The sequence below is a fragment of the Chrysemys picta genome, chromosome 17, assembly GCF_011386835.1.
Source record: "Chrysemys picta bellii isolate R12L10 chromosome 17, ASM1138683v2, whole genome shotgun sequence".
Classification (NCBI taxonomy): Eukaryota; Metazoa; Chordata; order Testudines; family Emydidae; genus Chrysemys; species Chrysemys picta.
In genome coordinates this window covers 26,437,378-26,463,342 of record NC_088807.1, presented here as the reverse complement: position 1 = coordinate 26,463,342, position 25,965 = coordinate 26,437,378, and the positions used below count along the sequence as shown (strand labels likewise).

Sequence of the window (25,965 nt, the reverse complement as noted above, 5' to 3'; positions counted from 1 at the left end):
TGTTCTTGTGCCAACATTGTCCTTTAGCTCCAGTAACGCTTCTCCTTCGGAGAGCAGCCAGCCCCCTTCAGCCTGCGTTTTCGGCTCACTGTCCTCTCGGGAGATCCATTGTCTCTGTTCCTCGGATCGGCCTGGCCACCGTTCCACGGGCCAGCGGCCAGCCCAGAACGTGTGCGTAGAACTGGCCAGAAAACGGGATTTGCGTCCCATGGGAAATTCGGCCCATTTGAAGCGGGGTTTGACTCCGAAACCGACTGACGTGGCCACAGAAATTCTGAAAAATTGACAAAATTTGGAAACATCCAATCGTTTCAATCCCAGAAAACGGTTAAATAAAATATAATGATCTGTAAAACAAAGATATTAAAATTAATATTCTTCTAATATAGTCTAAACAAAACACATTTACCTTCTCAAGTTGTTTGATATAAAATATTAAATATATAGATATAAGCATGTAAAAATGACTAGTCTAATAAATGTCTAAATGAAATGTTTTAACCTTCTTGAGTCTTTTGATGATGTAATGTATTAAGCAGATATAAAAATATTAAATAGCTGTAAAATATAACATTACAACTGTAAAGAAAAAAGAAAAAACATTCTAAGTCTAAATGAAACATTTTTGCCTTATCAAATGGTTTTGATAATATAAAATGTTAGATATAAATATCCATAAACATAAACCAGGACTAAAATTAATATTCTGATAAGTCTAAAGCCATTTTACCGTAATTAATCATTTTGTTTAGATGATGTCAAAACAATATAATATAAAATATTAAATGTCCATATTAAAGATATAAATAGGTTAATCTTCTCTGAAAGTCTAAATGTAAATACTAAAATCAAATGAACCGGCATCTAAACATATTGACTGTGTAGTTTCATTTTGATGTTGGAATGTTTTATTTCAAACACAATACAATATATTAAATATAGAATGTGCGTATAAATATATGATCTAAAAGTTTGAATGAAATGCGTGGAAAACACTTCACCTTATCCAATAGGTTTGTTTCTATAACATCAAAGCATCATAAATCTTGTAAATAATTTAAATAAAATATGTACAAATAGAATATCTAAAAGTCTAAACTAAACAAAATAAGAGTCACCACATTTTGGCCTTCTCGGATTGATGGCTGTTGATGTCAAAACATTTTAGACGTGTCCTGTAAAGCTATGGGAAGGTTGCCAGGTAGTCACCTGTGCGCGGGGGGCTGTCGAGTCAGCATAAAGCGAAGGGACAAGCTCCAGGCAGGGCTGAGCGCTCGTTGTTCAGAACAATGCCAAGTTCGGGCAGCGCTGCCGTTAGACGCCTGCAACTGTCCAGCTGTTAAGTTCTCAGCCATCTTCGGCTCTTTTTAACTTCCCCAGTTACGCTTACGCGACAGCAGGGACTTGAGCTAGGATAGAAACCGTCTCGAAAGCCTAAACAAAGTGAAATGACACAAGGCTTCAAAAGCTTTCTGGCTCCTTGTGACGTCCAACACAGCCTAGGAAAGAGTCAGTAGGACAGACAGCGTGTTACTGGATAGAATATGTCAACTAGAACATTCGCTGAAAGTCTTAACTCCGAGAAATGCAGCAAGCGCCTGAAACTGGAATCTCGTCGGCTGCTTGGTTTGGACGGCAGAACGTCCCGTCTTACAAAACGCGCATGTTCAGTGTCTCGGCTGATTCAGTTCAAGACTTCTCAGTGGAAACTGTCCCGTTCCTGCCAGACGTTTCAGTTTGGACCGACCAGTGATTTCCCGCCCGACCTGTTCTGTCGAAAAACTGGCTAACAAAGCCACGTGCAGTCAAGATTTCGGGAGTCCGAGCAAGTCCCGAAATCAGCTGCTCTCCGCGATCAGGCCCCCTTTCTCCAAAAACAACAAGGAGTCTGGTGGCACCTTAAAGACTAACAGATTTATTTGGGCATAAGCTTTCGTGAGTAAAAACCTCACTTCTTCGGATGCATAGGAAGCTACGCATAGGAAGCTATGCATCCGAAGAAGTGAGGTTTTTACTCACAAAAGCTTATGTCCAAATAAATCTGTTAGTCTTTAAGGTGCCACCAGACTCCTTGTTGTTTTTGTGGATACAGACTAACACGGCTACCCCCCGATACTTGTCCCCCTTTCTCGTTACAAATCTACACCTTATTTGCTGCCGGTCAGAGGTTCCCGCCCTGCCCTCTGGCTGCGGGATCATAGACCCCTCTGCTGACAGACACCTGCCCCGTTCCCTGCTTCTGTACTGAGCTCGGAGTTTGGGCACAGGCGGGTGCGACAGGAGACAGTGGTCCAGGCTTTCCTTCCAGCCAGGCCCATCCTCCGGCTCACTGGTGTCTGTGTGACTGTTGTGGGAGCATCGGCGATCAGGACCCCCTGACGTGGGTGCTGACAGACGCCCCGCCCTCCGGACCGAGATCGGGGTCAGGCCGGGCGCCAAACAGGCGCCCCGCCCTCCGGACCGAGATCGGGGTCAGGCCGGGCGCCGACCGACAGACACACACACCCCCCTGGGCGGGGCCAAGAGGCTATTTAAGAGGGGGTTCGCTGGGAGTCGTCCCAGGTGCACCCCCCGGCCTTGACACGTCTCTTTGATCTCTCCCCCCCGCTCCCCAGGGAAGAAAAATGTGAGGACCAGAATCTGCAGGGCCTCAAAGACAAGTCCCCGAAGGCCAAAAAGATGAAGAAGGAGAAGCAGAGGGAAGCCGAGCCGGCCGAGGCGGGCAAGGCGGAGACGTCCGAAGGAGCTGGGGCTGCCCCCGCCGCCCCCGAGGCCTCGGCCTCTCCCAAGCAGCGGCGCTCCATCATCCGGGACCGCGGCCCCATGTACGACGACCCCACGCTGCCCGAGGGTTGGACGCGCAAGCTGAAGCAGAGGAAGTCGGGCCGCTCGGCGGGAAAGTACGACGTCTACCTGATCAAGTGAGTGGGGCGGGGGCAGAGCCTACGGCTCCCAGCATGCACTTGGTCTTGGGGGGAAGGGGGGTGGACTGCGGCTCCCAGCATGCACTGGGTCTCTGGTGTGGCGGGGGGGGAGGGAACAGGACTACAGCTCCCAGCATGCACTAGGTCTTGGGGGGTGGGGGGGACTACAGCTCTCAGCATGCACTGGGTCTCTGGTGGGAGTGGGGGACGGATGGGGCCTATGGCTCCCAGCATTCACCAGGCATCTGGTGGGGGTGCAGGACTACAGCTCCCAGCATCCAGCGCTGCTCTGAGCATTGTCTGCTGGGACTTGTAGTATCACCATGGGGTCTGGTTAAAGGCGCTCCAGGAGAGACCGGAGCTCCCAGCATGCTCTGCTCTTCCACAGCCCAGGAGCCTTGCCCATTGGCTGGCGAAAGACACAAGCACCGTGAACATTACCCAGAGACAGGGCCGGCTCCAGCTTTTTTGCCACCTCAAGCGCGGGGGTGGGGGGGGGGAGCCGATCGGCGGCACTTCGGCAGCTGAATCGGTCCACTTCCGTCTTCTGCGGCAATTCGGCCGCGGGGCCGTTAGTCCCTCTCTTCCTCTTCGGCGGCAGCTCAAAGAGGAGGAGAGGGACTGAGGGACCCGGACGTGCCGCCCGAAGCACCGGCTTCCTTAGCTGGCGGCTGGAGCCGGCCCTGGCCAGAGCTCCTCGCACGAGGCTGCTGGGACTCTCGATCCCCAAGGGCTGAAGCCAGAGCCCCCTGGATCGTGGGGCCCCCAGTGTGTCCCCCTCACCTTCTCCAGACGCCCCCAATCCCCTGCTGAGCAGCAGCTGGACAAGCTGGGGGAACCGAGCCCTCAGAGCTGGTGTTATGGGGGGGGCTGCTATCAGCCCCCCTTCTTGTCTTGGGCAGTGTGTGGGGGATCCCCTGCTCACCCACTTCCTTGTGCCCGCTTGTGGGGGGGTGAATCCTATTAACCCTTGTTCTCCCACCCCCGCAGCCCCCAGGGCAAGGCCTTCCGCTCCAAGGTGGAGCTTATCGCTTACTTCGAAAAGGTAGGGGACACCTCCCTGGACCCCAACGATTTCGACTTCACGGTGACGGGCCGGGGCAGCCCCTCGCGGCGAGAGCAGAGGCCCCCCAAGAAGGCCAAAGCCCAGAAGGGCCCCGGGACGGGGCGTGGGCGGGGCAGGCCCAAGGGCAGCGGCTCGGCCCGGCCCAAGGCGGCTGCCTCGGAGGGCGTGCAGGTCAAGCGGGTGATCGAGAAGAGCTCCGGCAAGCTGCTGGTCAAGATGCCATTCCAGCCGGGGCCGCCGGGGGGCGCTGGAGGGGCGGGGGGCTCGGCCACCACCTCGGCGGCCCCGGGGGCAGCCGGGCGGCGGCCCGGGCGCAAGCGGAAGTCGGAGTCGGACCCCCAGACGCTGCCCAAGAAGCGGGGGCGCAAGCCAGGGGCGGCGGCGGGGCCCGTGGGGCCAGTGGTGGCCGAGGCCAAGAAGAAGGTGGTGAAGGAGCCGTCCTTCCAGGCCGTGCAGGAGACGGTGCTGCCCATCAAGAAGCGCAAGACCCGCGAGGCCGTGGCCCTGGAGGTGGCCCCACCGCCCCCCGAGCGCAGCCCCAAGGGACCCCGTCCTGGGCGCCGGAGCAAGGAGAGCAGCCCCAAGGGGCGAGGGGGCAACGCCGCCCCCGCCTCCCCCTCCCCCAGCCGGAAGGAGTCACAGCCGCCGCCCCCCCCCGCACCAGCCGCCCCCCGAGCCTCTGGCCCGGCCCCCCGCCAGCCCCAAGGACAGTGTGAGCCCCCCCGAGGCTCAGGACTTGAGCAGCAAGGGGCAGCCGGAGAGCGACGGCTGCCCCAAGGAGCCGCCTAAGACTCAGCCGCCCGCTGTGCTCTACAAACACCGAGGGGAAGGGGAGCGCAAAGACGCTGTCTCCACCTCCTCCTCGGCGCCCCCGCCCGCCGCCCTGCCCCGGCCCAGCAGCAGAGACGAGGCGGTGGATACCAGGACGCCTGTCTCGGAGCGCGTCAGCTGACTTTGGGCGGCCCACTGCTAGCGGGATGGACGGACAGACAGACACACACACACACACACCCCCCAAGACGAGAGGCAGCTGCTCCCGGGTAGGGCTCCGGCAAAGCACCTCCCCAGCCCCACGGCGCCCCCTGGCTTCCACCCCCCCTCCACTTCTCCCCCCTCCCCGTTTTTAATACCAAGAAGCACAGTGAGGGGTGTGGACCCCCCGGGTTGGAAGCCACTTTGCACTTTTTCTATGAGAGGGGTGCCCTTCCCCAGCTCCTTCCTCGATGCTTTGCTGCGTATACTACTGACCAGGCCAGCTGTTTGGGGGGGCTGCCCCCCCAGCTCCTGAACACCCCCACCGGGCGGGATGAAGGGGGGGACCGTGTGTGTAGATCCCCCTCTCCCTCTCCAGTGCCATGTAACGTCGTCGTCTGTTCTTCAGTATCGATCCGTGTTCGTTTTGGTAGGGCCCACGTAGTGTGTGAGAGTGAGGGGGAACCAGCCCCTCTCCCCCAGACTCCGAACAAAGCGGGGGGCTCAGAGCCTGTTCCTCCCGCAGGGTGGGGGGGCCGAGGAACGACAACGTTCTTCCACTTCTTTCTCAACGTTACTAGCTTAGGAAACCATTTGCACTAACCAGCCTTTGGCCGGCCGGGGGTGGGGGGGTCGTATGTGAAACTACCTGTAACTCTTGGATCGGTACCGGGGGGAGGGCAAAGCCCTGAGCCTCAGCGGGTTTATAACGGGGCTGGTTCGGGAGAGGGAAATCCAGGGCTCTCCATTAATACCTGCGCTTTCCCCCAGCCCCAGTGGCGTGGCTTGTACGGCCGGGCAGAGGGGAGCAGATGGGAAGGGAAAACCTAGCTGAAACCCCCCCCAAGGAGGGCTGTGCCTTTTTTTTTAATGATGGACACAAAGGGTTAAAATGAATTCCTCCCCAAGGTGAGTGAAATGGGGAGGGGCCGATCCCCTCTGCTCAAAGCCCTGCGGCCAAGAGAGAAATACAGCAGAAGCTGATCTCTGTTCTGGGCATAGCAGTGCGGTACAACTCCACCGGATTGGAACCCGGCCCTCCCCATTACAATCAGGAGTGACTCCGCAGAATCCAGCTCTGTCCCCATTGCAATCAGGAGTGACTCTGGACTGACCGCGGGGGAGCTAAAATCAGAATCCAGCCCTGTCCCTATTGCAATTGGGAGTGACTCTGGATTGACCACAGGGAGCTAAGATCAGAATGTGGCCTTGCCCCCATTACAATCAAGGGTGACTCCAGACTGACTGCAGGGGAGCTGAGATCAGAATCTGGTCCTGCCCCCATTGCAATCGAGGTGACTCCAGATTAACCCCGGTGGGAGCTAAAATAAGAATTGAGCCCTGCCCCATTGCAATCAGGAGTGACCATGGCGGGAACTAAGATCAGAATCTGTCCCTGCCCCGTTGCAAACGGGGGTGATTCCGGATTCACGATGGGGGAGCTGATCTCACAATCCATTCCAGAGAGTAACTAAAACTTCCACCCATTTCTCCGCTTCTGCTCGCTGAGCTGGGTCCAGTTTCCCACCAAGGCTTTTCCGGGGGTGGCCAGACCTGACCCTGGGGCGAGGTGCCTCTAGTTTTGATTTACAAACAAATCCCCCCAAAGCCAGCAGAAAAAGACCTAATTTCCATGGTGTCCCCTGGTGCCCCCAGATCCTGGGTTGGGTCCCTAGGCACCACACCTGGGTCCCATGCTAGGTCCGGCTGGAGGCTTTGATGTGCTTGGTGGGTGGAAAGGGGGTCCCGGGGGAGGGATCCCACACCACTCACTGCCGTGGCTTGACACCGCTTTTCCCCACGAACCTGCGGCCCCGTGGCGGGGGCTGGGGGGTGCTAATCAGGGGCCAGACTGTGCAGCTCGCCCCCTGCCCTCTGCTCTCTTGAGCTCTGCGTTCCTCAGAGGTCAGCCTCCCAAATTCTCGTTCAGATCCCCAAACGTGCTGGGGGGGGCAGCCCGCCACGCCCTGTTTGTAGCACTTTACCCTCTGCAGCGGCACTCGCTCGCGGGGGGGGGTGGGGGGGGGGAGAGTCCAGGGCCGATCAGCAGCCTGGGAGTCTAGGCAGCCCCTTCGGCACAGAGGGATTTGGCTGCCCTCCCCACGCAGTCCAGCCCCGGGCCTGCCGGGGAAGCACACGGGCTGGGGACAGAAGGGAAGCCCCAAGGTACCTTAGCACTGAAGTGGGGGGGGGGGTTATTGCAGGGCATCCTAAGCCTGGCCGGGAAAGGTGCCCCCGTCCTTCCGCCCTGAACAGCTGCCAGCAGAGCCCAGCCCTCAGTTGTTCTGCACGGCTTGCTCAGGCTGGTACGGACACCAGGGCGGGGTCACTCCACCACCACATCCAGTGCAAGTGGGGCTGGATTCGGCTGTCTAGACATCTGGGGCGAAATCTGGATTCTGGCTCCAAATCCCCTTTCCTGGCCGCCCAGGGGCTTGAGGAGGAGATCGGTACTTTTGCACTTTAAAGAGGGGGGCCTGGCTAGTCACTGAATGTCTCTTTATTTTTGCTTAGGTTTCCCTTCACCTAACAACAAGGGTCTAGTGATTTATCTGAGAGGCACCAGCTGGGGGGGCGAGGGACCTTACACCCACCATGACAAAACTTCACATCTGCCAGTTGGCATCTGAGCCGCGGTAGGGGCCAGATCGGAATGTTCCCTGTGTTAGAAACTTTGGGAACCCCACTCTCCGGCTGTAAAATTTGGAGCAGCCGGTAGCCTGTATCCCCCTGGACATCCCCCTCTTTTCCCAGCCTGTCGTGCAAAAAAAAAAAAAAAAAAAAAGGATTGGTGTCTGAATAGGATTTCATGGGGAAGCCAAAGGGGGCAGTGCTTGGATGGTATTTTCACCCCATTCTTGTTCCTACGTGGCCAGCTCAGCTGTTCTATCCCCAAACCCTCCCCAATGAAGACTTAGAGTGAGCCAAACTGGTTAAAACAGGCCCCCCCTCCAGAAGCCCCATTTCCCACCCCCATGATAGCTTTGCGACTCAACTCACCCCCACGTGGACTTGCTCCCTGCCATCAGCTGATCCCAGCTAGAGTTTGACGGGAGGCCTAACATTTGGGCTTGGTTTCTGTTTTAAAGGTTGGGGGGACGGGACGTGATTTCCTTCTGTTTTTCTGATTTATTTTTTAACGCGCCCCGAAGCATCAGATTTTTCTATACCTACCTGTATAGTGCATTATAAATCAGTGGGGATTGAATTGCTTTCTTTCCTTTCCTTTCCTTTTCGTTCCTCTCTTTCTGCTTGTGACTGACAACAGCGACTGAGGGAGATTTAAAAACTCACCCCAAAGCACCTGTCTGGTGGGGGAGCGCAATCTTCCTCTTGCTTCTTTTACAGTATCCCTGCTATTTACTAGCGTAGGATAAGGGACAATAAACAGATCCTTCCAACCTGCCTGCCAGTAGCTTTCTCTGTGACCAGAGCTGTGATCTTAGTGTTTCTGGTTCTCTCTCTAAAGGGACCTCCCACCCCGGCTCCGGTGTGGAGGGGCGAAAGGGGCAGCTAATGCTCTAGGGGGGTGGGGTGGGTTTTTTGCACTCCTCTGCTTGTGTCTCAACTCCTGAATGTCTCTGATCCTGAAGGGGGTGCCCTTGGAAGCACCCGTAGCAATGAGTAGACCACTCGGATCCTGGCTGTTGTGGGCCGGGAAGTCCCGTAGTGGTGGAATCGGGACCCCAGTGGGTACAGGATCAGACCCTCCATTGCTCTCTCCAACCCTGTGTGCATCTTGGGCGAGCCAACCTGCTCTGCGTGCATCGCTGCTTCCTCTTGGGACGCTCGGTCAACCTTAGAACAGCGCGTCTCCGGCTGGCGGCAAGTGGGCACGACTTTGCCTGCTGGATGCCTGGCCCTCCGCCGTCGCAGTGGAGAGCACAGGAGCACTTTGAGCAGCCACGTGGCCAACTGGCGTAGACCGGCCTGATTCCTTAGGCAATGCACACGTACCCGCTGGATGCCGTGACTGGAGGTCCCTCTGGAGCTAGGAAGACCTGGTCTTTGTGTTCCTCAATATTTCCCCACTGATGGGAGCAGGGTGTTGTGTCCACGATGGCATGCAATCTGGAGCTATGCTTAAAGACCGTTCTGGCTCCCGCCCTTTCATTTAAGTTAGCAATAGCCGCTCGGGAAGTAGCAGTTTCTAATTGCTGTTCTTCCAAAAGACGAGTAGCCCGAGCGTTCAACTTCCAAGGGGAGGGGGGAAGATCCCGAAGTGTCCAGATGCTTCCACCACGGTTGTCTTCCTGCCCTCTTCCGGATCCAACCCCCTCCCACCCCTCACTCACTCCCTGCTCCCCAAACCTGGATGGGATTAGAGGAGATGCCGTGGGATTCCTCCACCACCCACACGCAATCTGTTGAGTGCAACAAATTAAATATATTGGTAAGCTTCTCACCCTCCCTAGGGTCAGGGGCTGCCTCCTTTTTCCTCCGCTTCCGTCAGACAACATCTTTCTGCTTTCAAGACTCAGTAGTGATTGTCATATGACCAAATATTACCAGGACTGTTAATCAGTATATGCTGAGTGCTTGCCCTTTGTATACAGATGTAAACTCCCTCGTGTATATCCGACTCTTTCTAGCAAGAGGCTGTTTTGTTACTTTTTTTGCCTTTTTGGTTTTAAACAAGTTGTTCTTTTATCTTGTTGAAAATTCCAGAGAGAGAGCGAGAGAGACACACACACACACACACAGAATTGGGATTTTGGTTCACTTTTAGTTTTCCCTGCCTCTGCTAGTCGTTTCTTGGGGGGGGGAGGGGACAAAAAATGTGGTGTTTCGAGACTTTATATTTGTGTGTCATTTCTTTTAGTCTTGCCCAGTCGAGTTTAAAAAAAAATAATGAGACAGAGGAATGTCGGTGAAGTCTTCTGTGTTTTCTGTTTTCCTTTTGCGATGGTCTACAGGTCTGTATCGTGAACGTTTCTGGAAAGTAATTGTCCCAAACACACGTTTCCACCACGATGCTTTAAAAAAAAAAAAAAGAGAGCCCCCGAGAGCTTCCAATTGAAATTTGTTCCCACTTGCAACAAAAATCTACACCCTTATTTGCTCTTGAAGTGCAAATGGAGGCCTGCCTACTTCCCTGAGGTACTTACCGTTAGATACTTACCTGCTACCAAGTCCGGACAGTAGACACCTCTTGAATCTAATGCTGAAAGGGTGCCTGGGAGTTGACGCTAGCCACGAGCCAGGTGGGCATGAAGTGCAGACTTTTAACAAGAGAGTCGACCACTCGGACAGACAGTTCACGCAGTGTCCATCGCATGCCATATTTCAGTCAAAGTTGGGTTGGATTTTCTAAGTGCTCTATCACAAGTTTGGGATGGAGGAACTGCCGGGGTGAGTCTCCGGCCTTGGGCAGAGTGGCACCTTCTTCTGGCTGTGACATAGAATCATAGAATCTCAGGGTTGGAAGGACCTCAGGAGGTATCTAGTCCCACCCCCTGCTCAAAGCAGGACCAATTCCCAACTAAATCATCCCAGCCAGGGCTTTGTCAAGCCGGGCCTTAAAAACCTCTAAGGAAGGAGACTCCACCACCTCCCTAGGGACCCATTCCAGTGCTTCACCACCATCCTAGTGACATAGTGTTTTCTAATATCCAACCTAGACCTCCCCCATTGCAACGTGAGACCTTCGCTCCTTGTTCTGTCATCTGCCACCACTGAGAACAGCCGAGCTCCATCCTCTTTGGATCCCCCTTCAGGTAGTTGAAGGCTGCTATCAAATCCCCCCTCACTCTTCTCTTCTGCAGACTAAACAATCCCAGTTCCCTCAGCCTCTCGTCAAAAGTCATGTGCCCCAGCCCCCTAATCATTTTCGTTTCCCTCTGCTGGACTCTCCATCCTTTCTGTAGTGCGGGGCCCAAAACTGGACGCAATACTCCAGATGTGGCCTCACCAGTGCCGAATAGAGGGAAATAATCACTTCCCTCGATCTGCTGGCAATGCTCCTACTAATGCAGCCCAATATACCATTAGCCTTCTTGGCAACGAGGGCACACTGCCGACTCATATCCAGCTTCTCGTCCACTGTAATCCCCAGGTCCTTTTCTGCAGAACTGCCACTTCGCCACTCGGTCCCTAGTCTGTAGCAGTGTGTGGGATTCTTCCGTCCTAAGTGCAGGACTCTGCACTTGTCCTTGTTGAACCTTGTCAGGTTTTTTTGGCCCAATCCTCTAATTTGTCTAGGTCCCTCTGTATCCGATCCCTACCCCCCAGCGTATCTACCACGACTCCCAGTTTAGTGTCGTCTGCGAACTTGCTGAGGGTGCAATCCATCCCATCCAGATAATTAATAAAGATGTTGAACAAAACCGGCCCCAGGACGGACCCCTGGGGCACTCCACTTGATACCGGCTGCCAACTAGACATCGAACCATTGATCACTACCCGTTGAGCCTGATGATCTAGCCAGCTTTCTATCTAGGATTTGAAACCAGCCAATGATTACATCTTTAACAAATTAATAAAACCAATTACCATTAAAGAGAGCCAGTCAGCTATAAAATCTATGGCCCCACTGGTAGCATTTCCGTCGCTGTGTCAACGAAACAATGCCGATTTATGCCCGCTGGGGAATCTGGCCCCATTGACCCAATGGAGCTGCACCTCAGCCTGGGAGGATCAAGCCAACACCACCTTTAAATAATTCTCCAGACAGTTGACAAAGCAGGTTGTGTCATTCATTTCATGGGTGTCTTGTTCATAGATTCCCAGGCCAGAACGCCCCTGAATGAATTCCTGTTTGAACGAGAGCATGGGTTGGTTTGACCGCAGGTGGAAAGAGAGAAACCTAGGGTTATTTACAAAACCAGGAACATTGGGAAGCTGCCACCAATGGCAGGGGCGAACCCTTTGGCAACATTGACTAACTTTTGAGTGGACCGCACCCCCACATTTGGAAGAGAAACCAAGTGGGAAAAGCCAATAGCCCCTAATTTAATTTTAACTCCATCTTAAAGTGAATCCTAGAAGCTTTTATCTCTCCCATCCCCACAATTCAGAGATTGGTTTAACCACAACAAGAGATTGTAAAAAATAAAAAAAAAACAAGACTAAATCCATGGGTTTTGCGGCCAAGTTCTGGGAGAATTTGTAATTTGTAGAGGATTCGAATGGAAGGTGACTCCAGAAGGTGGAGCAACACCCCGTTCCGATGACCTGCGGTGGGTCATGGCCGCGCTACATGAGGTTGATGCTGGGCGGATCCCAGATTTGTGCTGTTTTCAAGGGTCTATTTTAAAATCAGGGGCTTCTGATCTTAGCAGGTGAACTAACAAGGAAAGGTGACTCTCTTCCACGGTTGGCATCTTTATGGGCATAGCTGGGACAGACTTGGTCCCATGGCAAAGGAATCCGATGGATCCCGGATCTGAATCCCATAATGGCAATAAAAAAGGATCCTGTGAGATTCCCAACTCGTATCCCGTCACCGAGGGGAAACTGGGCTCGTTAAATTAGTGCCAGCCAAAACAGTTTTGGTAGCAACATTCTGTAGTTGAATGAATGCTGATTGGGACGCAGCTGGGGAATTTGACTCAAGAAGATGTCTTAAATCTTAAGCATCAGTTTTTCAATTCCAGGCAGAAGGGGGAGCCTCTCGGCTGATCTGAAGAGGTGTTTTGCTTGAGGATTGGTTTGGAAGTAACCTATTATTTCTTCCTTTTAAAAATCTATTTTGTTCCAAACCCATCTCAATTATATATATTACATATATACATTTGCAATTCTCTGCATCTGTTGGTTGCATATTTGGGACAATTGCTTTACAAAAAGACCCCAAAGTAGATTGTTTTCCTGAAATAAATCTTGGACACATTGTTCTTTTCTAGTTTTTTGTGTACAGCCAAAACGTCTGCAAGCACTGACTCTATTTAAAACAAGAGATTTAAAAAAAAATAAGAAGAAAAAAAAGCAATTTATTAAAGGAAAAATTTGTATCATTTCAGTTAAAAAAAAGTGAAAACGACAAAATCCATCTGAATGTACATGTATATGTTTCAAAGAAGTCCACACAGATTAATCATTGTACCTTATTTATTATATAAAAAAGTTTGCCTTATAAATTTACAAGAAAAACAAAAAACCCTACAAATGTCTATTCTTTTTGAGTCTTTGTGTTGTTTAAGCCTTGGCAATTGGAAAGCAGCCGCCACAACGCTCTGCATGGACTTTTGGTTTTCAGACTCAAACTCTTGCTCCATGTAAACCCAAGGCAGAGATCGTTTTGATTTTCAAAATCTCTCTCTTTATCGATGTAAAATCAGGTCCACACTCAACTCAAGTACTCAGCATACGTTATCTCAGTGCTATAGTTTGCATCTCCTTGTTGGTAAGTACTGTACTCTGTGCTCGAATTGATCTATAAATCTGTGTCAATTTAACCCAAGGTTTGTTTGAGCTCATTCATTATGCAGGCAAGTCTGTCCCCCATCCCCGGTGCAGGGGTGCAGCCCGCTTGGGGACGGAGCAGTGTAGCAGCCGGGCTGATTGGCCTTCCCGATCGCTTTCCTAAACGACATAACGGCTCCGAGGGAATGGGCCCCCAGTGACTACTTCTGAGGATGGAGGGCAAGCTGGAGTCTCATCTGAACGGGCCGCGGAGGGTGTGTCTACACTGCAGCTGGGAGGGAACCGCGCAGCCCGTGTCCACAGACTCGGGTCAAGCTAGCAGGGCCCAAATAGCAGCGTGGGGGTTGTGGCTGAGATTCGTGCTGGCTAGCTGAGCTCAGCCCTGGGCGGCCACCTGGGCCACGGCGGCCACACGGCTGTCTGGACTGCACTAGCATGAGCTGATCTGGCTTCCGGAGCTGGGCGGCTCCCCCAGCTGCAGTGTAGACATACCCTGAGTGCTCTCCCTCTAGCGAGCTTTGGGTCTCAGCTCCCCCGGGGCCAGGCCAGAGTCAGCCCTGATTGCAGAGGGGCAGGGCTGGATTCTGATCTCAGCTACCCTGGTCAATTCAGAGTCGCTCCTGATTGCAGTGGGGGCAGGGACTGAAGAGTCAGGGGCCCATGAGGGGCAGCATGAATGAATCAGCCTGGCCTGCCAATTGGTCCCGGTCCCAGTCCCAGCAGCTGCCAGAGGGTTTTGTTGAACCCAGGAGTACCAGTGTAGGAACTGTGAAGGGCTGTAGGACTAGCCCCAGAACCCAGGAGTCCGGGCTCCTGCCCCCCCACCCCCTACAACCACTCCCCTCCCAGAGCCAGGGAGAGAACCCAGGAGTCCTGGCTCCCAGCCCCCCCCTGTTCTAACCCATCAGCCCCCCTCCTCTCCCAGAGCCGGGGAGAGATTGGAACAGGAGCGGGACCCAGGCGTCCGGGGCGGCAGCAAAAGGCATCGTTCCTTGGGATCCCCGGGGGTTCATGCAGCCAGAGCATCCTTCAGGCCATGTGTCATTATGACATCATAATGGCCTGCTGACATCACGGTTTTGTGGGGTGAACTAAACGGGGATGGGCCACGTCCCCTTCCCCTATATCCTCCTCCCCGTCTCTCAGCCTCCCTCTCCTACTTCCTGTCTGCAAACTCCGCCCCGGAGCCCTCCCCCCTTGCTCCCCATAACCAGCTTCCCCACATGCCGCCTCTCCCCCCATCCCCTCCCCACAGACACCACCCCAAACCTGCCCCTCCCCACAGACACCGCCCCTCCCCTAATCATTCCCCACAGACACCACCCCAAACCCCGCCACTCAGCCTAATCCCCTCCCCATAGACATTGCCCCAAACCCCACCCCACAGACACCGCTCCTCCCCCATCCCCTCCCCACAGACACCGCCCCAAACCTGCCCCTCCCCTAATCATTCCCCACAGACACCACCCCAAACTCTGCCCCTCCCCCAGTCCCCTCCCCACAGACATTGCCCCAAACCCCGCCACTCAGCCTAATCCCCTCCCCATAGACATTGCCCCAAACCCCACCCCACAGACACCGCTCCTCCCCCATCCCCTCCCCACAGACACAACCCCGCCCCTCCCCACAGACACCGCCCCTCCCCTAATCCCTTCCCCACAGACCCCGCCCCACACCCCGCCCCTCCCCACAGACACCGCCCCTCCCCTAATCCCTTCCCCACAGACCCCGCCCCACACCCCGCCCCTCCCCTAATCCCCTCCCCACAGACACCACCCCAAACCCCGCCCCTCCCCTAATCCCTTCCCCATAGACCCCGCCCCTCCTTGATTCTATCTGCCCATAATCTCTTCCCATAGCCCCGCCCCTTCCGTAGCCCCGCCCACTGTCGTGGTCCCTCCCTGCTCCCCAACAGCCCCTCCCTTCCCCATCACCCCGCCCTCCCCCTGCCAGAGCCCTTCCCCTAGTCCCTCCCTCTCCCATAATGCCTTGCTGCAGCCTGGCTCCCTCCCACACTCAAGATGGCGGCGCCACACACGCTCAGCTGGTTGTGCGGAGTGGGGACCAGCCACACTCAACATGGCGGCGCTACAGTCGACGCTATGGGCCTGGCTGGGGACTCCGCCACACCCAACATGGCGGCACATCGCTCTCTGGGTAGAATCTACCACTCCCAAGATGGCGTCGAAAGGCGGCTGCTCTGCGCGGCGCGCATGCGCATCCGGAATTTAAAAGTTCTATCTTAAAGGGGAAGTGCCCGGCGAGTGGGGCATGGCCGGTACCGGCTCGGGGTCCGGCTCCGGCTCGGGGCGGTTCCTCTACGAGCTCCCGGCCTGGCTGGTCTGTGGCCTCTGCCGCCTGATGGACGCGCTGGGCCGGGCGGACTGGGAGCGCTTCGGTACAGGGAGCCGGGGGGCGGGGTACCCTGGTGGGGGAGGGGCCGGGGTACCCTGGTGGGGGAGGGGCCGGGGTAGCCTGGCGTGTGCTGGGGGGAGGGGCCGGGGTACCCTGGTGGGGGAGGGGCCGGGGTACCCTGGTGGGGGAGGGGCCGGGGTACCCTGGCGTGTGCTGGGGGGAGGGGCCGGGGTAGCCTGGTGGGGGAGGGGCCGGGGTACCCTGGCGTATGCTGGGGGGAGGGGCCGGGGTACCCTGGTGGGGGAGGGGCCGGGGTAGCCTGGCGTGTGCTGGGGGGAGGGGCCGGGGTACCCTGGTGGGGGAGGGGCCTGGGTAGCCTGGCGTGTGCTGGGGGGAGGGGCCGGGGTACCCTGGTGGGGGGGAGGGGCCGGGGTAGCCTGGTTGGGGGCTGGGGAAGGGATTGGGAGGCACTGGTGAGGGCTGGGGACGATGGGGGACCCTGGGGGGCACCGACGGAGGGACTGGGGGACGCTGGGCCGTGCTGGGGGGCAGGGGTCTGGATGGGGGACGGGGCAGACAGAAATGTAGGGCTGGGAAAGACGGCGGGTAAGGGGGCTGAGCTATGGGGTGTGACGGGGGCACCGGGCGGGAAGGGGTGGCTCAGTGGAGGCGGGAGGCGGCGCCGTGGGGCAGACTGGGGGGCCCTGCACGGGGCTGACATCTCCCCTTCCCCCCAGCCTCGCGGATTGCGCGGGACCAGGTCGAGCTGCGTCTGTGCGAGCGGACGGACGGACGGACCCAGCGGCTGCTCTGGGCCTGGATGAACCGAAACGCCCGAGTCGGGGAGCTGCTGGCGCTGCTGGACGAGCTGGAGCTGTACCGGGCTCGCGACCTCCTGGCCAGCTGTGAGCGCCCCACGGCTGCCCCATGGCTGCCCCACAGCCCCGCCGGCGCCCCTCACTCCCGACCCGCAGCCCCCTGCCAGCCCACCCCGCCGGTGCCCCTCACTCCTGACCTGCAGCCCCCTGCCAGCCCGGCCCTGCCCCCCAGCCCAGCCGGCGCCCCTCACTCCCGACCCGCAGCCCCTGCCAGCCCGGCCCCGCCGGTGCCCCTCACTCCCGACCCGCAGCCCCTGCCAGCCCAGCCCTGCCCCCCCCCAACCCTGCCAGTGCCCCTCACTCCCAACCCGCAGCCCCTGCCAGCCCAGCCCTGCCCCCCCCAGCCCCGCCGGCGCCCCTCACTCCCGACCTGCAGCCCCCTGCCAGCCCACCCCGCCGGTGCCCCTCACTCCCGACCCGCAGCCCCCTGCCAGCCCGGCCCCGCCGGTGCCCCTCACTCCCGACCCGCAGCCCCCTGCCAGCCTGGCCCCGCCGGCGCCCCTCACTCCCGACCTGCAGCCCCCTGCCAGCCCGGCCCTGCCCCCCAGCCCCGCTGGCGCCCTCACTCCTGACCCGCAGCCCCTGCCAGCCCGGCCCTGCCCCCCAGCCCCGCTGGCGCCCCTCACTCCTGACCCGCAGCCCCTGCCAGCCCAGCCCTGGCCTCAGGGTGGTGCGATCCCAGGGTCCCTATGGGGGGGTGGGGGTATTTGGGGGGGGAAGCTTAGGGCTGGCAGATTAGTGGGGGCAGGTTCTTTTGTGCATCGCTCCCGTCTTTAACCCCCCTGTTTTGTTTCCCAGGGCAGCCTCCCTCCGAGCCCCCCGTCCTGAGACCCCCGTTTCTTCCCTCGGCACCTCCAGCCCCCCACCCCACCACCGGTGACAGCAGAGCTTCGACCATTGCCTGTGACTCCCCCAAGCCACCCCCCCAGCACCTGCCAGGTAACTCCACCCCCCTCCCCCAGTGGGGGAGCTGCCTGGACCGGACTCGATCTGCCCATCCCCCTGGGGGTGGGGGAGTCTGGGGCGGGTAAGCTAACGGACTCCCTGTTTCTGCCTCCTCCCCACTCCCCCGCAGAGCCCTCCTGCCCCTCGCTGCCTCTGCCCGGCCCCCCGCCCAGCGGCCTGCTCAGCGCCAGCACCCAGGGTCCTGTCCCCCCGCCCGCGGCACCCCCTGCCGACCAGGTACTGACACGGGAAGGGGGGAGGGAGGAGTCCTGAGTAGGGGGCAGGGATGGATAACGGGGTCCAGCACTGGGGGGGAGGGGGGGGGCCTGATTGGATCCTACGATCCTACCCATAATCCTTAGCACCCTGGGCTGGGGGGGGGGGGTCTGAGCTACCCCTGTGTGTGTCTCTCTCTCCCCCTGCAGACTTTGGGCCCTGCCCCCCAGGTGCTGGGCCCCGCCCCCCAACCCTTCGCCTGGCCCTTGGCGGAGCTGGTGCAGGCCACGGGCGGCTTCGCGGAGCAGCACAAGGTCGGGGAAGGCGGGTTCGGCTGCGTGTACCGCGCCCGACTGCGCAACACGGACTACGCTGTCAAGCGGCTCAAGGAGGTACGGGGCCCCTACCCAGCATCCTTTGCAGCCCCCGTCTCACTGACCTACCCACAATCCTGTTCACTAGCCCCGGCCTGCCAGGGAGGTACCCACAATCCTTTGAGCCCCCCACTCGTGCTGGGGCCTGCTCTGCCCCCTCCCCTTCCCTGTGTCCCCTGGGGGTGGGGGACTGATGACCTGACGCTCGTTAACCCCCCTCCCCATCCCCCCCAGGACACGGAGCTAGATTGGAGCAGCATCCGGAGCAGCTTCCTCACCGAGGTGGAAAAACTGTCACGGTGAGGGGGGCTGCGGGTCGGGAGTGAGGGGCACCGGCCGGGCTGGGAGGGCAGGGGGCTGCAGGTCGGGAGTGAGGGGCACCAGCAGGGCTGGGGGACGGGGGCTGCGGGTCGGGAGTGAGGGGCACCGGCAGGGCTGGGAGGGCAGGGGGCTGTGGGTCGGGAGTGAGGGGCACCGGCAGGGCTGGGGGACGGGGGCTGGGGGTCGGGAGTGAGGGGCTCCAGTTGGGCCACTGCCCTGGGACCTACCCAGAATGCTTTGCGCTCACCCTGGCCCCAGGAATTTGGGGTGACTCTCCCCCACTAACTCCTGCCCCCCCAGGTTCCGGCACCCCAACATTGTGGAGTTCGGGGGGTTCTGTGCCGAGCGGGACCATTTCTGCCTCGTCTACGTTTTCATGCCCAACGGGTCCCTGGAGGATCGGCTGAGCGGCCAGGTACCCCCAATCCCCCCGGTGTCTGGCCCCCCCAAGCCAGCCCCCCCAAATCTCCCCAGTATCTGCCCCCCCCAAGCCAGCCCCCCAACCCCTCCCGGTATATGCCCCCTCCAAGCCTGCCACCCCGGTGCTTGTCCCCCCAGTGTCTGCCCCCCCAAGTACCCCTGGTATCTGTCCCCCCCAGTGCCTGCCCCCCGGTATCTGCCCCCTCCAAGCCTGCCCCCCCCAAGCCAGCCCCATCCCCCATGGCTGGTGAAGATGGGGGGGCACTCATCTGGGAGCCCCCCCCGGCCACGGGGCTGAGAGCTGGTGCCACCCTGGGGTGTGTAAATGGGGGGGGGGGTGTCAGGAGAGCAGAGCAGGGAGTTTCGGGCGGGGGCGGGGAGGAGGGGGCTGGGCTGGGGCAGGGGGAGCCAGGTTGGGCTAGGCCGGAGAGGAGGGGGCTGGGCCGGAGCAGGCCAGAGGTGGGGGTGGGGGTGGGGGAGGGCGGGGCTGGGCCAGGGGGGGCCGAGCAGCCAGGACCCCCATGCAGGATCCTTCAGCCGGGTCGCTTGGCTCCCAGCCCCGCCCGGGGGCCCGACCCCACCCAGGCCCTGTTCGCTGAGGACACAGCCTTGTGCCCCCTCCTCCCTCGCCATGAGGGGAGCAGGACATGGGGCCCTCCCGCCCCAGTGTGGGGGGACCCCTCCCCCATTCACCCCGTCTGCTCCCCCAGGGCGGGTGCCCCCCCCTGTCGTGGGCCCAGCGGCTGGAGGTGCTGGTGGGGACGGCGCGAGCCATCCAGTTCCTGCACCGGGACACGCCCAGCCTGATCCACGGGGACGTCAAGAGGTGAGGGGGGCTGGGGGGGTCAGGGGGGCTCTGGGGCGGGGGTCAGGGGGCTCTGGGACGGGGGGCTGGGGGCACTGGGGGGGCTGGGGATGTGGGGTGAGGGGATGGCTCTGGGGTCGGCGGGGGGTAGGGGCGGAGCTGGGGGGTTGGGGATGTGGGGGGGCTCTGGGGCAGTGGGGGGTAGGGGCGGAGCTGGGGATGTGGTTTGAGGGGATGGCTTTGGGGGCAGTGGGGGGGCTGGGGCAGTGGGGGGGTAGGGGGTGGAGCTGGGGGGGGTTCCAGGGGCCCGGTCTCACCCCGTGTCCCCCCCCCCCCCCAGCTCTAACATCCTGCTGGACGGGGCGCTGCGCCCCCGGCTGAGCGACTTCGGGCTGGCGCGGGCCGGGCGGGGCCGGGCGGGGAGTGGGGGACTCAGCGCCAGCCTGGGCCGAACCCACACGGTGCGGGGCACTCTGGCCTACCTGCCCCCCGAGTACGTGCAGAGCGGGGCCCTGTCCCCCTCCATCGACACCTACAGCTATGGGGTGGTGAGTACCAGGCCCCCGCGTGCCCCCGCTGCCCCCACGGCCTGCTGCCCCCCCGCATGCCCCCCCGCTGCCACCCTGCCCCCCGGCCTGCTGCCCCCCCGCATGCCCCCCTGCCCCTCCGCTGCCCCCCTGCCCCCCGGCCTGCTGCCCCCCCTGTGTGCCCCCCTCCCCCCCGAGTAAGTGCAGAGCGGGGCCCTGTCCCCCTCCATCGACACCTACAGTTAAGGGGTGGTGAGTACCAGGCTCCCGCGTGCCCCTCTGCCCCCCCGCTGCCCCACCTGCCCTCAGACACCCCCCGAACCCCCTCCACTATAACCCCCAAACCCTCAGGGGATCAGACCCCCTGTTTTTCTCTGGGGGGGGGGTGACGTATCCATGAGGGGAGGAAACGGAGCAGGAGCTCCTCGACCCCTCCCCCTAAGAGCTCAGACTAACCAGCCTGGGGCACAAAGAAGGGGATGGGGGAGGGGTCATGGGGGGGGACCTTCCCGCCCCCCCCCCCCCCAAACCTCCCATGCCGGAGGCTTCAGCGACCCCCTCGGCCCCCCAGGTGCTGCTGGAAACACTGACGGGGAGACGGGCCCTGGAGACAGATGGACGTGGACGGACAAAGTTCTTGGTGAGACGCTGACCCCCCCCTTCCCGACCCCTCCCCATGCACTCCCGCCCCCCAGCCCTGCCGGCGCCCCTCACTCCCAACCCCAAGCCACCACCCCCCAGCCCTGCCGACGCCCCTCACTCCCAACCCCCAGCCCCCGCCCCCCAGCCCTGCCGGCGGCCCTCACTCCCGACCCCCAGCCCCCGCCCCCCAGCCCTGCCGGCGCCCCTCACTCCCAACCCCCAGCCTCCGCCCCCCAGCCCTGCCGGCGCCCCTCACTCCCGCCCCCCAGCCCTGCCGACGCCCCACACTCCCACCCCCCAGCCCTGCCGACGCCCCTCACTCCCAACCCCAAGCCACCACCCCCCAGCCCTGCCGGCAGCCCTCACTCCCGACCCCCAGCCCTGCCGACGCCCCTCACTCCCAACCCCCAGCGCTGCCAGTGCCCCTCACTCCTGCCCCCCAGCCCTGCCGACGCCCCACACTCCCAACCCCTAGCCCCTGCCCCCCAGCCCTGCCGGCGGCCCTCACTCCCAACCCCTAGCCCCTGCCCCCCAGCCCTGCCGGCGGCCCTCACTCCCGACCCACAGCCCCTGCTAGCCCAGCCCTGCCCCCCCAAGCCCGGACGGTGCCCCTCACTCCCCCGTCCCTGCAGAAGGATCTGGTCGCGGAGGAGGAGGAGGCGGCTGAGGGCGGCGAGGGTCCCGGGCGAGCGCAGCTGGCGGTGACGGGCTCTGGCCTGGACCAGGACGCTCGGGCGACTCGGGTCGGCACCAGGATCTTCCGGAACCACGTGGACTCGCGGGTCGGGCCCTGTCCGGAGGAGCTGGGCACGGCGCTGGGCTGCCTGGCGACCCGCTGCCTCCAGAAACGCAGCAAACGGCGCCCGCCCATGGCCCAGGTACCGGACTCCTGGGTTCTCTCCCCGGCTCTGGGAGGGGAGTGGAGGCTGGTGGGTGAGAGCTGCGGGGGCTGGGAGCCAGGACTCCTGGGTTCTCTCCCCGGCTCTGGGAGGGGAGTGGCGGCTGGTGGGTGAGAGCTGCGGGGGGCTGGGAGCCAGGACTCCTGGGTTCTCTCCCCGGCTCTGGGAGGGGAGTGGAGGCTGGTGGGTGAGAGCTGCGGGGGCTGGGAGCCAGGACTCCTGGGTTCTCTCCCCGGCTCTGAGGGTCCCCTGGCTCTGCCTCTCCCTCCAGGTGTACGAGGACCTAGAGCGGCTGCAGAAGTCTCTGCCCTGGGATCCCCCCTCGACCCCCTGGGGGGACTCGCTCCCCAGGGCCCCAGGGCTGCCCCCCAACCAGCCCGTGGAGAGCGATGAGAGCCTGTCGGAGGACGGGGGCAGCTGGTTGGGTGAGTCCTGTCCTTGTGGGGTGACTTCTGACCCCATTGTCCTCCCCAGAGTGCCCTTTGACCCCCACTCGCCCTGACCTTTGCTCCCTGCCACTGGCTCTCGGCTCCATAGGGCCTTTGGGGGACTGGGGGTCTGGTCTCTCTGGGCCCCCCCACCTCCCGGGACCACAGCCCTGAGCCCCCAGCAGCCTGGCTCTGCCGTGGGCCCCTCGGGGCGTCCCCTCCTCTGGTCTCCGGGGCCCCCACAGCTCTGGTTGGCGGCTCCCTGCCTGCCCTGGCTCCGTGTGCTGCCCCCACACCCGCGCCGGCTCCACAGCTCCCATTGGCTGGGAACCGCGACCAGTGAGAGCTGTGGGGGCGGCGCCTGTGGGCACGAGGGCAGCACAGAGCCGCCTGGCTGCCAAGCGCCTCGGGGCCCCAGCCAGAACCTCCTTCACACACCTCCCGCACCCCAAACGCCTGCCCCAGCCGGAGGCCTCCCCCCAATCCCCTTCCCTAGTCCGGAGCCCCCACTCCCCGCACCCCTCATCCTCGGCCCCAGCTCGGTGCGGGAGGGAGCGAGGGGGTGTCTGACCCCTGCCCGGGCGGCCCTCAGGGCCCCGGGCTTGGCCCATCTCAGCCCTGGCCGGCTGGGCCTGTCCTGGTCCCCAGCCAGCCCCCACCTTCCAGCCGAGCCCCCATATCCCCTCGCCTGGCCGCCTTCTGTCCCCAGCCCCAGGTAAACAAGCCACCTGCCCCCTCCCACCCTCCGGAACCGGGCCCCTCAGCCCCTTTCCCCCACTGGCCAGAACCGGCTGCACCCGAGCTGGGGGGGCCTCCTGGGCACCAGTCGCTGGGTCCCCCGTTCCCAGGCTGGTATCTGGGGTCCCGGCTGCCAGGCAAGGTCGCACCTGGTCCCCTGCAGTAACGAACGCCCCTCCCACCCCCTCGTTACACACGCAGCAGCACATGGGGAAACTGAGGCACGGTGTTCCTGGCACACACGGATATCTTCCCCCCCCCGATGTTTGTTCCTGCTGGGGTCTGGCCTGGGTGACATGGCCCTTTGCCCGCTGTGACCTCTGACCCCTCGGTCCGGTGACCTCTGCTCTCTCTGCAGGCGTCGCCCCGTCCCTACACCCCCCGATTCACATCAACCCGGCCCGGCAGCGCATCATGGAGCGGCTGGCACTGTACCAGCAGGGGGCGCTGGACAGCCTGGGGGTGCTGGCCTCCGAGCTCCCAGCAGGTAACCCCCCCTGCGGGGCTGGGCTGGGGGGGGTAAAGCTCCCCCCTCCAGCTCCTTTCAGTGCCGGGGGGCCCTGCCCCCCCCAGCTCTGACCCCTCTCCCCTCCCCCGCAGGGTCGGCCCCCCGCCTGCCCGAGGAGAGCGACGATTTCGAGCCCTGAGCTGGACGGACGGACATGGAAGGACGAAGTTCTCATCGGTGGGGGGGCGAGCCCCACCCCAAAACGCACCTCCTGGCTGCTAGAACCCACCCTCGAGCCCGGGACCCAGGCGTCCGGGGAGGCGACTTTGAATGGAGGGGGAGACATGGTACCTGCTCTCCTCCCCCCAGCCCCCGCAATGGACATGGGACCCAGGCGTCTGGGAAGGGGCCTTTGAACTGAAAGGGGGGTGGCACCTCGGTGCCTGCTCCCCTGCACACGGAACCCCCTTGCTGCATGGGACTCAGGCGTCCGGGACACACAGACCCCCCAGCTTCCAGCTGTGAAGGTTCGTGTTTGCCGGAGCCCCACGGCTGGTTTCCTGGGGGTGGGGTCCCAGAACCGTCAATGGGAAAAATAAAATATTTTATATATTTTTAATCTGGGCCTTAGTGTCTCTGGGGGAAGATGGGGCTGCCTGGCGGGTGGGGGGACCCCTCATCCGCTGCTGGGATGCAGCCTGTCTAGTCAGCCCCCACCCCCCACCCCCCAGCACCCCAGCCTAACTGCCCGGGAAGAGCAGCGCCAGGACCCGCTCCCCGTGCCCCCCAGCACAGCATCCCCTGCAGTAACGCACGGGCGGAAATCGTCCACGTCAATCTCTTTATTCTGCTTGGAGGGAGGGCGGGGGGCGCTGGCCTGGCCCGGGCGAGGGGCGGGTGGGCAGGGGGGGCTCAGGGCGCGGGGTGGCCCCCCCCAGGCGCGTGGCGAAGAGGAAGGCGCAGTGGAACTGCAGCACGTCGCACACCTTGGACCAGAAGTGGCCGCTGAGTCTCCGGAACGGGGCCCACTGGGCCAGCCAGGCGTCTCCCAGCTTCAGCAGCGCGAAGCCCAGGCAGGCGGCGAAACCGGCTGCCGCGGTCCAGGCCGAGCCCGCGTCCCCCCGGCGCCGCTGCGCCCGCCACGCCGCGCCCGCCACGCCGGCCACATGTGCAGCCAGGGCCCCCTCGAAGCCGCGGGCGTGAGCCAGCGCCAGCCCGTAGCTCAGCAGGGAGGCCCCCGTGGCCAGCGCCACGCGGCCGGGCTGCCAGCCCTGCACCAGGCAGTGGCACCAGAGCCCGGCCCAGGCGAAGATGGGCAGGGTGACCCACTGGTCCAGCACGGCTGCCCGGGGGTGCTGGGTCCAGAGCCGGGCCCACTGCACTGGGCCGTAGGCCAGGGCCATCAGGGCGAAGACGGCCTGCAGGTAGCGGCGGGGCCCATGGCCAGCCCGGGGAAACCAGCGCCAGCCCAGCGCCGTGTAGCCCAGGTTCACCAGCGAGTTGCAGGGCATGGCCAGGGCGGGGGGCAGCCAGGGGACGGGGGGCTCCGCGTAGTAGCCATACCCCACCTCCACGGCCACCCGGTCCAGGGCGCCCGCGGCCACCACGGCCAGGCACAGAGCGCCGGCCCCGGACACGTGTAGCAGCGCAGCACGGTCCTCGGGCCCCATGGCTGGGCCTGGCACCCCCAGCCGCCTCCACGCCCCAGGCCGGGCCAAGGCAGTGCAGCGATTGGCTGGGCCCTGTTCCCGCCCCCAGCTGCCTTAACCGCTGCAGTGCCAAACATCTGTGCCGACCTGCCAGTGCCCCTCCCCCCAGCCCTGCAGTGCCCCTCACTCCCGACCTGCAGCCCCTGCCAGTGCCCCTCCCCCCAGCCCTGCAGTGCCCCTCACTCCCGACCCGCAGCCCCTGCCAGTGTCCCTCCCCCCAGCCCTGCAGTGCCCCTCACTCCCAACCCGCTGCCCCTGCCAGTGCCCCTCCCCCTAGCCCTGCAGTGCCCCTCACTCCCGACCTGCAGCCCCTGCCAGTGCCCCTCCCCCTAGCCCTGCAGTGCCCCTCACTCCCAACCCGCAGCCCCTGCCAATGTCCCTCCCCCCAGCCCTGCAGTGCCCCTCACTCCCAACCCGTAGCCCCTGCCAGTGCCCCTCCCCCCAGCCCTGCAGTGCCCCTCACTCCTGACCCGCAGCCCCTGCCAGTGCCCCTCCCCCCAGCCCTGCCAGTGCCCCTCCCCCCAACCCTGCAGTGCCCCTCACTCCCAACCCGCAGCCCCTGCCAGTGCCCCTCCCCCCAACCCTGCAGTGCCCCTCACTCCCAACCCGCAGCCCCTGCCAGTGCCCCTCCCCTAGCCCTGCAGTGCCCCTCACTCCCGACCCGCAGCCCCTGCCAGTGCCCCTCCCCCCAGCCCTGCAGTGCCCCTCACTCCCAACCCGCAGCCCCTGCCAATGTCCCTCCCCCAGCCCTGCAGTGCCCCTCACTCCCAACCCGCTGCCCCTGCCAGTGCCCCTCCCCCCCAGCCCTGCAGTGCCCCTCACTCCCAACCCGCAGCCCCTGCCAGTGCCCCTCCCCCTAGCCCTGCAGTGCCCCTCACTCCCGACCCGCAGCCCCTGCCAGTGCCCTCCCCCAGCCCTGCAGTGCCCCTCACTC

General features: G+C 61.7%; 3 protein-coding genes across 7 annotated transcripts in view; 2 read left to right on the top strand and 1 right to left on the bottom strand.

Annotated features, from left to right (window-relative positions):
* MECP2 (methyl-CpG binding protein 2) overlaps window positions 1–13,358 on the top strand; it is a 34,203-nt gene extending 20,845 nt beyond the window's left edge. The window contains 3 exon segments of the mRNA XM_024113800.3: window positions 2,616–2,921; window positions 3,915–4,652; window positions 4,654–13,358. Coding sequence (XP_023969568.3) covers window positions 2,616–2,921; window positions 3,915–4,652; window positions 4,654–4,942 — 1,333 coding nt within the window. The 3' untranslated portion in view covers window positions 4,943–13,358.
* Window positions 13,359–15,329: 1,971 nt separating this feature from the next.
* IRAK1 (interleukin 1 receptor associated kinase 1) lies at window positions 15,330–23,941 on the top strand. Of its 5 annotated transcripts, XM_042846496.2 has the most exons (14): window positions 15,333–15,483; window positions 16,419–16,586; window positions 17,358–17,498; window positions 17,635–17,741; window positions 17,930–18,112; window positions 18,329–18,393; window positions 18,716–18,830; window positions 19,546–19,661; window positions 19,981–20,188; window positions 20,739–20,807; window positions 21,442–21,687; window positions 21,980–22,133; window positions 23,233–23,361; window positions 23,475–23,941. In XM_042846496.2, the coding sequence occupies exons 1-14, from the start codon at window positions 15,348–15,350 to the stop codon at window positions 23,519–23,521; spliced, it is 1,884 nt and encodes a 627-aa protein (XP_042702430.2). In that variant the 5' UTR covers window positions 15,333–15,347; the 3' UTR covers window positions 23,522–23,941. The 5 variants fall into 5 exon arrangements, with proteins under 5 accessions (XP_065427343.1, XP_065427341.1, XP_042702430.2 ...); XM_065571269.1 differs by having other exon boundaries at window positions 15,332–15,483; window positions 23,233–23,941; XM_042846498.2 differs by lacking the exon at window positions 23,233–23,361.
* Window positions 23,942–24,112: 171 nt separating this feature from the next.
* On the bottom strand, window positions 24,113–25,130 carry TMEM187 (transmembrane protein 187). Its single transcript, XM_005281284.4, has one exon. It carries the CDS (start codon window positions 24,990–24,992, stop codon window positions 24,165–24,167), a length of 828 nt encoding a protein of 275 aa, XP_005281341.2. The 5' UTR covers window positions 24,993–25,130; the 3' UTR covers window positions 24,113–24,164.
* Between the last annotated feature and the right edge of the window lie 835 nt (window positions 25,131–25,965).

Bases quoted from the DNA above. Each gene is read 5' to 3' on its own strand.
- IRAK1 (XM_065571269.1), top strand. From the start codon at position 15,348: ATGGCGGCGCCACACACGCTCAGCTGGTTGTGCGGAGTGGGGACCAGC. The intron at 17,499-17,634 runs GTAACTCCACCC...ACTCCCCCGCAG, and splicing joins ACCCCCCCAGCACCTGCCAG to AGCCCTCCTGCCCCTCGCTG. The intron at 18,113-18,328 runs GTACGGGGCCCC...CATCCCCCCCAG, and splicing joins CTGTCAAGCGGCTCAAGGAG to GACACGGAGCTAGATTGGAG.
- TMEM187 (XM_005281284.4), bottom strand. From the start codon at position 24,992: ATGGGGCCCGAGGACCGTGCTGCGCTGCTACACGTGTCCGGGGCCGGC.